Consider the following 13,766-nt stretch of genomic DNA (forward strand, 5'->3'; position numbering starts at 1 on the left):
CACAGGGCAGAGGGAGACAAGGCACAGCTACTCACCTGGAGGAAAGGCAGGAGCCGAGCACTGGCAAGCGGGACCGGTGACACAAGGGACACACATGGAGTGGCATGCAGGGGAAGCAGAACAGACTGCCGAGAAAGGCTTGCAGGCACAGAGGAAGGTCTAATGAAAGAGAGCTGGCAGACGAGCAGGGAAAGCTGAATCACACTTACGACACGATGGAGACCAGCGGGTGGAACAACAGATGTAGTGAGGGTCATGGGCTTAGGCATGCTGGAGGTCTGCGCGTGACCAAGTGGCCCTATGTGGCTCAAGACAAAGGTGACGACTGACTCCAGAGCGAGTCCGTGTTCTGAAGAGGAGAGGATGAGTACGATGGGTTATGATAGTGACTAGTGACCTCTGGCTAATCCTGACAGCTTCTTTCCCCTAGGCTCCAAATAACCAGAACATTACAATTTTCCGTAAAATGAGATAGGAAAGACAACAAATGCCAATTATAAGCCAAAAATTAACACTCTAGGTCAGCACAAAATGGAGCAAGCCACTGCAGAAGGTTGGTTTGGTGGCACGGCTGCTGGCAAAGGGCCAAGCTCCTCATTTTATTCTCTTGGAATAAGTGCTTTTCCTGGCAGCAAGGCAGCAGGAAAGGAAACCCATGCAAGGCAAGGGCAGACCAAGCCAGGTCCCACCCCATTTCAGTCAAAAATGTGCAGTCTTGTTGCAACAGGGGAAAATGCTTCTTAACCAAGATAAAAGAGGAAGAGTTCAGTAATGAGAAGGATCCAGCAGCTCAGCTGGCAATTCATACACCAGTGGAGGTAAGCAACAGAAACTTGCGGATTAATTAAATCAGTATTACCAGTGGATTTTAGCCAGGCTTTATTGGATGGAAATGATTTAGGTATGAATTAACAATGCAAAGCACTCTGTGCTCTGGAAACATAGGTGCAGAATTGAAAAAACGAGCATGGCAGAAAATGCATGGCAGTAAAGAAAGTAGAAAAAGGTAGGATATGTGATTGGGAGATGGCCAAAACAAAGGACTCTGAATATGAATAAAACACGGAAGACAACCTGCACTGCAAGACCGTTTAGCATCTATAGGTACTACCTATCTCCTAACTGGGCGGGGGAAAAAAAAATAAAAAAATAAAAATCAACCTCCTTTTCCTGGTAGGCACTCATGTTACTCAAACTGATGATTATTTGACACCCTGCCAGGTATGAAAAAAAGGTTTTCCTTTCCGTTCATTATGTTCAGATCAAGTGCATTCAGTTCAATGTGAAAACATTGGCTTTTTCTCATCTATGTTAATTACCCCCATCCCTTGCCAAACTTAATCTCTTCCAGCAGAGGTGGAAGAGAGAGATGGGCAGACCTGAGACTTGCTCATCTTACCTGTAATACTTTGCCCTGTGGGCTCTCAGCAAACAGTAACACCTGATTGTACAAAGGATCTAATGATTTGCGAGCCACTTTTGTCTTCTTTTTCGCAATGCACACGCCATTCTCTAGCAGGTAAGCTTTGATGTAAGCAGCTGGAAAAAATAAATATGGTCAAACATGAAAAAATCTTCATGCTCACTTTAGAAAAGACAGAGTGCCATGTCTCGGGTATTTCTAAAGAAGGCATTTACAGCAGTGAAAAGATTTGCTCAACCAGCCTTATTTTCAATACCGCATACAGACTGCTTATTTCTGTAGAAGCCAAGCGGAATTAAATTTTTTCCTATTCACAAGCATCACAGGAGGCTGGGGGTCCATGAATTACTTTAGGAGGTCAAAGCATACTACCTGGCAGTGTTTTGGAGCCGGGTTTTGGTGTCAGTCCTCGAGCCTGAATGATATCCACTTCTAGCTGCCCATTTCGCTCTTGCAAGCCAATTTCCACATCCCCTAAACCAAAATGTCAAAATAGACAGAAGACTTTCAAAACCACATATCTGTGGGCTACTAAAATGTTAAAAAAACCCCAATCCTCACATCACGCCTGCTACAAGCTGTAACAAACTGCAGGCCCCGAGTGCCTAATCTCCTCCTGCGTTACTCTGGAGCAGCTCTGCAGTGATTCAAGCCCACATTTTCAAAAGCAATCTCTTAATGTCAGCCCTCTAACATGGCTTTGGTGACTCAGTCTCATGCTCTTCAGTGGCAGCTAGCCTCTCCCCCCTCCCTAACTGGAGTACCTAGAGTTGCAGGCTGCTTTGGAAAATGCAATTATGGTGGACCGTAAGAAAACCTTTACAGAGCTCAGTGGCCTTAGAAAGCAAGTAAAACACCAAGATGCACGAGGTGCATTTTCAGCATTTTAGCTGCGTTTTACTTAGTCTATGCCTTTTGGACCTGACGGAGGAAAGCATAAAGCTGGTGCTCTCCTACTAGCACCACATTGGCAGCGATCAGCAAAACCTTTCAGCCAAGCTTACTTGATTTAACAGAGAAACGGAGCGGAGGAGTGGTAGAGCAGCAGATGTTGGACATGTTATCATGTTATTAGGTAGCTTGTAGGAGCGGTCTGTTCAAGATTAAATTAAAGCTACCTAACATCTTTGTGTTCCTTACCCATCGAGGTGGTGGCCAAGGTCTGACGCCCAACAAATTGTGCAGGGCCCATGCTCCCCAGGAAGTCACTAAACTGCCCAGCAGATGCCAGATGGACTCCACTGAAATTCAAGCTGCAAGAGAAATTGATTTTGGCAAGTGGTTAATTTGCATTTTAAAGCAATCCAGTAACTAAAGAACTAGATTTAATATATCATTGAAATGAATGACATCTACAGAAGTCTTTTTCTCTCGCAAAACTCCCTGATTTCTAGGCAGTTCAGTTACATGGAATCCATTTAAAATCCCTTTCCTTGTACAAAAAAACCCAACAAACCAGTAATGGTTGCAGTCACCAGCTGGTTAATACTTGTTTAACTATAACTAATTGTCTGTAATGAAAATCTCTGCCATCTCAGACTCATATGCAGCCTGTCACCTCTTCCAGATAACATTATAACCTAAGCAGCTTCCTAGCATAGCTTATAGGATCTCTCTTGGCAGCTGTCCCTTCCCAGTCTTCTTTTCTGGGGAGAAAATAATGCCTCTAGAGCAGGAGGTAAAAGTGAGATGAGGGGTGCTGGCATCAGTCCCCTTGGGGCTCAATTCCCTATTCGTTTCTTACATACGCACAGAGCGATGCATCTCCTTCTTGACCAAAAGACCCCATTTCTTACTGCTGAACACCAGAAGCACCCATCACATCCACTGTGTGGTTTTCATATCTGCTTCCACGACCAGGCCTGAAGTGATCATGAAGAGGACCTGAACATGGGTGCAAGACTAAAGGGACAACACCCTCAAACAGCAGCAATGCCTCTACCACTGTCATTGCAGCAAACCAGGGGGACACAGCTCCCAAATCTATTCACCAGGCACGCGAGGCTGGTCTATGGCATGGCTACAGATGCTGGTCACTGCACTGGACATGTGTGAAGCAACGCAAAAGGGTCAAAACCTGTGGTAGGACTGATACAAATCAAGGTTTACCCAGTTGTACCCAATTTATGCAGCTGCATCACAGGCTGTGGGAAAACTTGCTGCCCCACTTGCTGCAAATGGTTAAGGAAGAAGCTCGAGGCCACCATTCGACACCAACTTTTGGCCTACAGGCACAGAATCATAGAATGTGTTGGGTTGGAAGGGACCCTTAAAGGACACCTAGTCCAACCCCCCTGCAGTGAGCAGGGACATCTTTAACTAGACCAGGTTGCTCAGAGCCTCATCAAGCCTGGCCTTGGAGAAATGTCTCCAGGGATGGGGCCTCCACGACCTCCCTGGGCAACCTGGGCCAGTGTCTCACCACCCTCATTGTAAAGAACTTCATCCTAATGTCTAATCTAAACCTGCCCTGCTCTAGTTTATAACCATTGCCCCTCGTCCTATGGCTACGTGCCCTTGCAAACAGCCCCTCCCCAGCTTTCTTATAGGCCCCCTTCAGGGACTGGAAGGCTGCTATAAGGTCTCCCTGGAGCCTTCTCTTCTCCAGGCTGAACAACCCCAACTCTCTCAGCCTGTCTTCACACGAGAGGTGCTCCAGCCCTCGGATCATCTTCATGGCCCTCTGCCAAACTGTGGCATCTGCCAAACCGAAACACGGCTGCTGAAACACAGGTCGGGGGTTTTGTGCCAGGGTACCCAGGCCACCACACTGGGTTTTGCACTCCGTCTCTGGGGAGGCTGCTGCACACCAAAGTCAGGCACAATTATGAACCTCCTGCACTTTTCCAAATGTCCTTGGCAGGGAGCAATTACCCATGTCATGACACAGCTCCCTGCTGCCCCAAATTCATTTCTTAGAAAGGATGCCGCCAGGAGGCTGCATGTTCGGTAGAAGCGAAGCTGGAGAGGGAACCCTGCCTGCAGGGCAGGCTGGGGACCGCAGGCTCTCATGCAGCCTGAGTCAGCCACAAAGATTCATTGATTCCCCCCTGCAAGCCAGTTACATTTAAAAGACATTTAAAAAGAAGAAATTTTTTTAAACCCTATTCTCAGCCAGAAGAGCATTAATTTCAGGTTGGGATTTCAGCTCTCATTAGCTATTTGCAGACCTGGTCTCAGCCCCACAGGAATATTTATTTATTCATATGAGGAACGAGGAAGCCAGCACACACACCTCAGCATCTTGCTATGCACGGGACTGGAGAGGACGAGTCACTGGCACATGTCCTCATGACAGGTTCACAGGGTGGCTCAGCTCACTGTGACGGGGGCACCGAATTAAATGGCCAGACTTTTCCACAGAGCACTGCACCTCCCCTCTGCGCTCACCCAGCTCTGATTATCACTGCTACGCAGGGAGGGGCTGAGCCTTCAGCATGGAAAAACCTGCCCTTGAGCTCTTTCCAAATGTCACCTTTGTGAAATGACGGCGGAGGGAGCCTTGGCATCCTGGAAGACAGGCTTGGGAGGGGCTCTGCACGAGGTGGATTCTCCCTGGCTTGGTGTTTTTTCACCCTACATCCACTGTTTGCGCAAACACTCCAGGTGGTATTTTGAGATACAACAGAATCAGCAGGATTTATAATTGGCATTAATTATGGAGAAGGCTTGGATTTTTCTCACTTTTCAGCATCACCGACTCCTCAGATGCACCCCCAGTGTCACCGTCCATCTCGGAGGCAGAGGTAGCGTGGGGTACCCTGTGGGTCCGCAACTCCTGCCCCACCACCCAGCCGCATCTGCTCCCCTCCGGGAGCAACGTTCTGCGCGCAGGACCAAGGCAGAGATGCTGGGTGTGTAGCAAGGCTGCCGGGGACAGACTGTGCACAGAGACACCCCCAGGACTGGTAAAGCTGCAGGGACAGGGACATGAGATGGGGAAAGCAGGGGAAGGGGGAGCCCGGAGCCAGACGGGCTTTATCAGGCTTATGATTTGCCCACACAAGGAGGGAAGAAGTAAGTCCTGGTGCACGTGAGGACCAGCGAGAGTCTTCAAGCCTGCTGGCTCAGGAATTTTGAGTTGCCCATTGAGTGTCATAAAATCAATGAAAACTAGTGCTTAGAGAACCCAAAATAGTTCAAGAAAAAGGAAACCTGACAAAGAAAGACATAAGATTCAGCAGGAGATGAATGGACTATCAGCCAGAAGGTAAATGTTTTCTTTATTCTCCTCAACTCATGGAAGATAAATGGGCCAAGCCTGGGTCTCACTCCTACCCTGGGGAGTATGTGACCTGAACGAGCACGTAAATAACAAGCTGGCAAGACAACCCACAGCCGTTCAGGGAAATGTTCACTGCTGCGCTCAGAACAGATGCTTGGGCTCATTAACAAGATGCCGAGGACCAGGACAGCGGAGGGGAAACCCAGGACCAAGCGGAGCCTAGCACTGCGAGAGCCCACAGCACACCCAGAACCAGGTCTCAGAGAGATCCCTCTCTGGGGTGAACTCCAGCCGCGTTACTGCAGCGGGAACACAAAGTGGGAGAAGACCACCCACAGAAACTCCACTTGCTGCAGGAGAGCAAAGAGACACCCTTCTGGCCCCTGAATACTCAAAATAATTCACAAAACCTGCCCCAGGAGACCATTTCCCCTTACCTGCTGGGAGAGAGTCACATCAAAGGCTGATGCCAAGTATTTGTCGGTGCTTGATACGTGCATGGAGAGAAACCACTCGTGCTGTCACACACCAGCTCACCCCTCCTTTGGGCAACACTGCTCCCAAAGGCTCTGCCCAGCAGCTGGGGCAGCTCCGGAGAAAATAAAAGCATCTGGTAATGGAGCAGCTCATGCTACAGCCTACATCAGTGATACGGAGCAAAATAGCAGAGCATGAAGAACCATGTTAAAAAGCACAAGAACAAGAACTGTTGGGCTAAAGGTGAACCAATTGCAACTGGCAGTGTTTACAGCAAAGCAAATGCTGTTACCACCACACAGACTGAGAAGACAGAGGACTCAGGATGACCTCAAAGTGCTAAATGCTCCTCAGTGCAAATTACAGCGAGAGGGCAGGACATTGCTGCAGGGACACCAGGGCTGTGCCGCAAGCATGGACCCTCCCAAGGGGAGCAGCGGAGCTGCTGCTCCAATGAAGCTGCTGCTGCTTTCTAGCACCGAGGCGGATCTGGAGAGGAAAGGCAAGAGCCCACTTAAAAACACAGGCCAAGGTCAAGACTCCGGCAGTTCGGGTAACAGCCTCAGTTAATAGGTTTACTAGCACTATATGAAACTCAATATTAGGTTAGACAGTAATGTTCCCCATTCTTGTTATATTTGACCGGGAAGGGAAGATGTTGGGAATAAATTCTTTAATAGATTATGCCGTTAGCTGGCGGGACTGGCTGCTAATTTGCACAGAGGCTGACCTTTTGCAGTGCTGCTTCATTAGACATTAGAAGCAGCAGCTCTAAATCAGGCTCCTTGGCTTTGACCGATTCCTGGACATATATTTGTGTATTGCCAATAACCCTGGAATGGAAACAATTTCTGTCTGGAAAAATCATAACCTACCTCCAAGAAAGGCATTGCTTTTCCCTTGAGAGGAGAGGGAAGGGGAAAATAAAACTGCAGAAATTTAGTATGAACGTGAATTAAAAACAGCAGGAACCATTTAGCTGCATTGGCTAAATTTAGGATGCTCAAATCCAGCTCAGTGAGCTCTGTCTGTCAAGTGCTCGGAGAGAAGCTGGGATGCTGAGGTGAAGGGGCCACGCACGGTGTGATTCTGAGACTGGCGGGACAGACCTTCCCCATTCACTCGCCTGCTTTTCCTGCAGCTGAAGCAGGGAGGCAAAGAGCTCCAGGGACCACCATGACTTCTTTCAGGTCTTTAAACACAGCCCTGCTGCTCCCAAGAGCCCTCCCCAGCCACCCTGCCACATGCTGCACGCTCAGCAGACTTTTCCAGCCTGACCTCTGAAGAAACTAAGCCGTTTCTCAACCTGCCCTTGATTCAGCAACCGGCTCTCCAGCTGAACCACCACACGCCAGATGCGCTCCCGAAGTGATCCGCCGCAGGTGACAGTGGTGGCTCCACCTTGGGTGACAGCCAGCAGATGGGTTTCACAGGCACTGGTGCAACCCTGGAAAGCCCCTCCTCTCCCATCACCAAACATACCTCTCACTTACGGGGAAAAATCGCTACAACCTGGTTATCACCAATACGAAATGTCTTTTTTTTTTTATTGCACTCTAAAAAGAAGTGCTAAAAATAGCCGGAGGAATAAAGTGGAAGCCTTTTGCAGCTGATTTGCAAATAGCAACTGTCATAACCAGCAGTGCCCTGGGGACCGCGGCTGCGGCAGGACCATCTCGTGCTGACAAACAGCCGCACACAGAGAAGATTAACAAGTGACACTTGTCAGCCTTTTGTCTAAAGGGCACAAATCCTCCACTGAGCAAGGGCAGCGCAGCCTTTTGAACAGGAAAGCGAAATTAATTATCTCTTCTCTGGCCCTCTGCTTGCACTAATCATGATTCATGGGCTCTGCTTTGCGACAGCTGAATGAGAATGATTTTAATGAAGTTAAAGATTATGGGGTTTGCTGTGGAATTGGTTTTAAGTTGAACGTGACACTGTTATTGACCTGAAGGCACAGAGAGAGTACAGGGAGGTCAGTGACACCTCTGGGGTGTCAAGGACAAATGAAGGGCATTTTGCTGGAGGACCTGCAGAACACGGCTCTACCCTGTAGGTAAGGAAGCAGAGCAGGGGCAGGAGCAGAATGACACCCTGGAGACTCCTGATCCTGGGGTCTCCAAGCCCTTTAAATGTGAAGCAGCATCAGCAGAAACCTGCACGAACATTAATTTTGTTTGCACAGGTACCGGTTCCACCTCAAGGCTCAGTACAGACTGCAAAACCCATTTCAGACACACGGATAAAACAGCCATTTCTAAGCCCAAGCTGTCCCTGGCACAGCAGCCAGCTAGCGTGGAGGCACAGCAGCAGGGACACCCCATGGGACAGCAGGGGACAACGGCTCCCCTTGCAGTCGTCCGGACACCCGCGAGAGGGAGACAAGACCCCGCAGACGCCAGGCGACAGGGCCAGCAGCGCCCACAGCCCAGGCACTGCCCGCACGCGTCCCCACGCAAAGCGTGTACCTCGTCACCATTCCCACGATAAGAAAAAGGTGACTGAATAAAAAAAAAATAAAAAATAACTTCTTTTGTGACACGTTTATACGCAGAATAAAACCGTGTGCTCAAACCGGGGCTGAGACTGCCTAGATGTTCTTCTTTTTAAACACAACATTCATGATCCTGATTATTTAGCAAATCTGTGCAGCAGCCTCTGACGACTGTGCTCCTGCATTGCGTGCTGTAGGTCAGGGCATGTGAAATCTGTCCTCTGTAGTGTAATTTAAGAGTGGCTTAAAGGCTCTTTGCCAGCTGCTTGCTCCTCTGTTCTCTCAAGGTAGCAACATTTCCTGACCTACCCATTGCAAAGCTCTGTGTCCTCCCTCTCCACGTGTAAAGCATCGAGAAGTTGGTTCCTTCAAGGCAAGGTCACTTTTCTTCAGATATATTCAGATGGAGAACTAGCTTTTCAAAGCTGACTTATAAACTGATCAGGATTTGAATGCCTAGATGGAAAATGCTGATTTCCATATAAAATGGCATAAAGAAAATTCAGAGCCCCTGTGCTGATGCCTCTCATACCGCATACGTGGCTCTGCTCAGCCTCTTCCACACCCCCACCCGTCACTGGCTGCGCATTAGCATGCAGAGCATGTAACAGCACAGACACATTTAGGGAAAACGTATCATTAATTTCTTTTCCTGTCCGTGCGGAGTTTGTCTGACCTCTTTTCTAAATCTATTTTTAAATTGCTTCTGGGACTCTGTATGCCAGGTACATACCATTATGCTGCTGCAAGCGTCTGCAGAATCAGCTTGTCAAAACCTTGCAAAACTCGCAGGAAATATGGTAAGAAGGCATCTTCACGGGTCACCCACTCCACACCCAGGTCCCAAGGCCAGAGCAGCTTTATTTACATCATTCGTGACAGCTGCTTGTCTAACCTGTTCTTAAAATCCCTCCCTAGAGAATTTATTCCTGTGCTTTGCATTTTCCTTCCAAACCTTCTTCCAGTCCTTCCTCTTTGCACACCAGTCCTCAACACCATTCGTGAGCTATCAGCTCAAAGCACAGACCAGCATATTTCCTTTCTCTTGCCCTTGATACAGTACTTTTTAATTCTGTCTTACAAGACTTTGGGACTGGTGTTGACTGTGCTAACTCATAATAATGGCCACACATTGGCCCTGTCTGAGCAGAAGAAATGCAGAGCAAGGTGTTCATCTCCTGCTCCCTTCACAGGCTGGGTGTGACACCCTTTTGTTGAGGAGCTCTGCCAAGAAGAGGGGTATTCTGAGAGGATTCTGTGTGTGTCCCCGTTGGACCAAATCCCCAATTACTGCCTCTCTATTACACTTGCACATCTTGACTTTTGCAGAGCTGCACTGCTCCACTGCTGTGGGGTAGTGGTGCTGGCAGATAGCTTCAACACACCCACCCCTGGCACACCCAGAGAACAGCTATTTTCAGAAGATAACATTTTGTCTTGGGCTTTTCACGATTTTATTCACACTATCCACAAAACCACCTATTTGCCATCAAGCGTTTAATAGCAATACACTCTTGAAGAGGTGCTCCACTGTGTCTAGTAGGTCCATGGGATGTGACTGCATCTACGGTTCAGAAATTATTGTTCTGTTCTCATAAATATTTTCTAAAAGACTTTTTATCATCTTAGTGCACAAAATTGCAATTAATAAGCAAGTCGCCTAAATACAGCCATTCAACTGAATGGTTTGACTTGCACAGCTGAACTAACAAATTTACTATATGTTACATCTAATGCATACCTAAGTTCTCCAGCTGTTTTTAAAAACCAGGGACAGCAACACATACTTCCTTCATCCACAAGCAGGAAGGGGGGGAAGTCTCCTTCGAGACAGATAACATATTTGATAGTTATTTTATTTGAGAATAAAAAAAAAAAAGTCATCAGAAGTCCAATTTCAGGGAGCAGTAATGTACTGTATAACAATCACACTCATCCATATTGCATGTTAAGGTCTTTTAAATCGCATCTTACAGGCAGAAGCCACGTAGGTATCTATCAGCTAAGGAGGAAGGCAGAACTGGTTAATTTAACGTCCACTGCCCCTATCTTAAAATATTTATGGTGCACATGAGGAATTATTAATGCAATATGCATCTGACTATGTTGTCAGGGGATTGGGCACACAGCCCCTTACCCAGTCAGAGTCAATGTGAATGCTGCAGGAGCCTTTTCTGGAAGGGTTTTCTACGAGTAATTATCCCTGCGGGACCCAAACCCAACCCAACCCCACCAACCGCACACCTCTGCTCCGCCAGGCAATGTCCCCGTCTCTGCCTCTCAACAAGCTCCTCTTCTCTCCTGGCCACTCCACTTTCTGTAACATTTTTAGCACCGTGACGTGCCGTCTTATGTGCTGTAACACCCCACACTCCGCTTGTGTATCCGATTCCTTCTGCTGTATGAATTCTGCCACCTAAACAGAGCTATAAAAACTATACAGTGAATTATGTACAAAGATCTCCCCCATTCCCTTACCAGGCTAGCTCCATTTTTAGCAATCACAAGTCATCTCAGACGCACTGAATAAAAGATAGCTACCTGTCTTCAGAGAGCAATTTTGCCTGTTCCCAAGAGGTTCCTGAAGATGGGATTCACTGTACTTACTGCTGTAACTACAGCTCTTAAGGTTGCATCCTCTCTGAGCCTTGCTGGTCAAGCTTAACACCACAAAAGGATGTGCCGTTGCTGAACAGGCTGACTAATTTCTTGGCATATTGCAGAAACAATCTCCATGCCTTTCCCGGTTTCCATCTCGAAAGGTCTTGATTTCTCATAGCCTGAACTTTATCAACAACACATTTCATTCCATTTTCTTAAAAGGACTTGGATAAAAGGAGACCCCAAAAGATAATTTGCTATAAAAGAATCTAGAAGTCCCCTGGTTTTGGATGACAAAAGAGAGACATTCAGTGAATAGCTATGACATGAATCTCCTGAATGGTGTGTTTAGGAATCAAGTCTTTTGGTAATTCTCAAATGACGATGGATAATTTTTGGTGAAGGAAAGCAAATTTTCACACGGCCATGTGGTGACAAGCCAGGCCAGCATTTTCTCTAGGTTCCTTTAAGTTACTGCTCCATTGTGAAGCAGAGATGGGCAGGTAGCTCTCCTAGCCTAAGTCCCGGTACTGGTCCAGCCCTGGATGCACAGATGGGAGGACTGGTACAAGCCGTAGCCTGCAGAAACAGCATGAGACAGAACAAAGCTGAGAGGCATGAGATGCCCAGTGCCAGGCTGCATTCTGCCTCCAGCCCTCGTCACAACGGTGGCTTCAGGCAGGGCTCAGGCTGGTGCTGCCCACACGACGGGGAGAGAGATGATACGGCTAATGACAAGATGCTTCCTTGCTGGACAGGCAGACTCATCTCAGACAGTACAAGAACAATCCTTTAAGTCTTTGCTAGTCATCACCTGCTGTGCTTTTCTAAGGTAAAAATCACCTTAGCTCTCCATAACTTAATCATCTCAGCAGTAGCCAGCAAGAATAAAAAAGCCGATGAGTACCACTTATTAGGGACTATGGCAGCCAGCAGTCCTTTGTTCCAGGTTCATTTTTGTCTTTCTGCTCCATTTTCAGAAAGAAAAGTGGTTGGCAGGAATAAGTTACACCTAAGTCCAGAATCTAGTGCTTTCTGAATGTTGTACATGGTCTCGTGCAGCTGCAGCAAAACCCAGCCAAAACAAGATGTAGGTTGTGCAAGAGCCAGGATGGAGCTGGAGATCTCTGTTGAATCTCAGGGGTTGGTTTGTGAGTTGTTCCTGTATTCGGAATTTATCCCTGCAGTAAATGCAGTGTCCTGAGACTACCTGGTAGGCACTTGCTACAGTGGGTAACTGTCCTCTTATGCAGATTTTTAAGTACATACATAGAAGAAAACACTCACTGCTGCAGAGATTTGCAACCAATACTAAAATTGGACTGGATTCATTATGAAAGGAAACATCTGTGTGTACAAAAGCACAACCAACCTGTCAGCAGCAGACCTGTCCTCCAACAACAGGAGGAGGACATCAAAGTTAGAGAGCACATCACTTCCATACCCTGTCTGAAGGCAGGCTATCGCCGTAAAGATCCCCCAGACAAGGAAGCAAAAAGGTAGCAGCACGGCTTAAGATCTATGGAAACTGAAAAAAGCAAGACCCCGAGGTGAAACATCACCCCATAATAACCGGTTAAGTCCTAGAAAGTGTAAGAAATAGTCCAAGAGCCAGCACGTTGTGAAGAACAACTCAGAAGACACAGCGAAGGCGTGACAGATGGTGTCCCTGGTCCCCGGCTACAGCACCTGGATGTACCAGGCTTGGTGCCTGCACGGGGCGGTGAGAGCGTGAGTGAGCGAAACCTAGAAGTGTGAATGACTGAAAACAGTTTCGTTTAGAATAAATATCACCTTTCCCTTCTATAAGGTCTCACATTGAGTTTTATTATATTAATTTCCTACACTGGTGCACAACCACTGTGCAGTATAAAAGCTGGGTAATATAGCTGGGGGACTTTTTGTGCGGCAAAAAATTAAACGGAGCAGTGTGTTGACATTGTTAGCACTTACTGGCATGCGCACGAGCTTAAATTCCAGGAGATACATCCCTTAGACCAGCTAATCTTCAGTATACTTTGTCTTCAGGTAAAACCCTAAAGGGAGTATTTTCTTGAAGAAGGGTCTAGCATACCTGAGAAGTATTTCCCTCCATAATAAGCCTATCCATAAAAAAAACCACCCCGGATTTCATGCACTCTGGTATTCACAGGAAAAGCAGCATTGCTCAAATTCATGCACTACAGAAAATTCTTCAACTAGGATGCTTTGCAGTGGCACTGAGCAGCTGTAGCTGGCTGTAGCCAGCTTGCCACAACAAACATGAAAGCAGTCCACCAGCATCACTTTGAAAGCACGTTCGTACGACTGACAGCAGGTATTTTAAAACCTTCTGCAGCAAAGTTTCACTAAATCGTTTGCCATTTCAGTGTGCCACTTTTGGAAGTTGTCCTTTTAGTCCTTGAATTGAAAAGGATTATAAAAACATGGAACTTGGGAAACAAACCCTCTTGGAAGATGAGGTTTTGAATCCATTCTCTTTCCTGTGTGAACATAATGAAGAGATGCATGGATAGGAAGAACTAGGGCAACCTCATCTTGCT

The 13,766-nt window shown here is 47.2% G+C and overlaps 1 protein-coding gene across 4 annotated transcripts in view; it reads right to left on the bottom strand.

Moving 5' to 3' along the window:
* The window catches only part of RIMS4 (regulating synaptic membrane exocytosis 4), a 59,865-nt gene that overhangs the window by 8,763 nt on the left and 37,336 nt on the right, over positions 1–13,766 (bottom strand). Inside the window, exons 3-5 of one of the 4 annotated variants that reach the window (XM_054218734.1) lie at positions 2,564–2,676; positions 1,796–1,897; positions 1,400–1,539 (exon numbers count right to left, since the gene is read on the bottom strand). In XM_054218734.1, coding sequence (XP_054074709.1) covers positions 1,400–1,539; positions 1,796–1,897; positions 2,564–2,676 — 355 coding nt within the window. Of the gene's footprint in view, positions 1–35; positions 350–1,399; positions 1,540–1,795; positions 1,898–2,563; positions 2,677–13,766 lie in introns of all 4 variants that reach the window. The other 3 variants (XM_054218735.1, XM_054218733.1, XM_054218736.1) reach the window with 3 other exon arrangements.

Source organism: Rissa tridactyla, chromosome 12 (assembly GCF_028500815.1).
Source record: "Rissa tridactyla isolate bRisTri1 chromosome 12, bRisTri1.patW.cur.20221130, whole genome shotgun sequence".
Classification (NCBI taxonomy): Eukaryota; Metazoa; Chordata; class Aves; order Charadriiformes; family Laridae; genus Rissa; species Rissa tridactyla.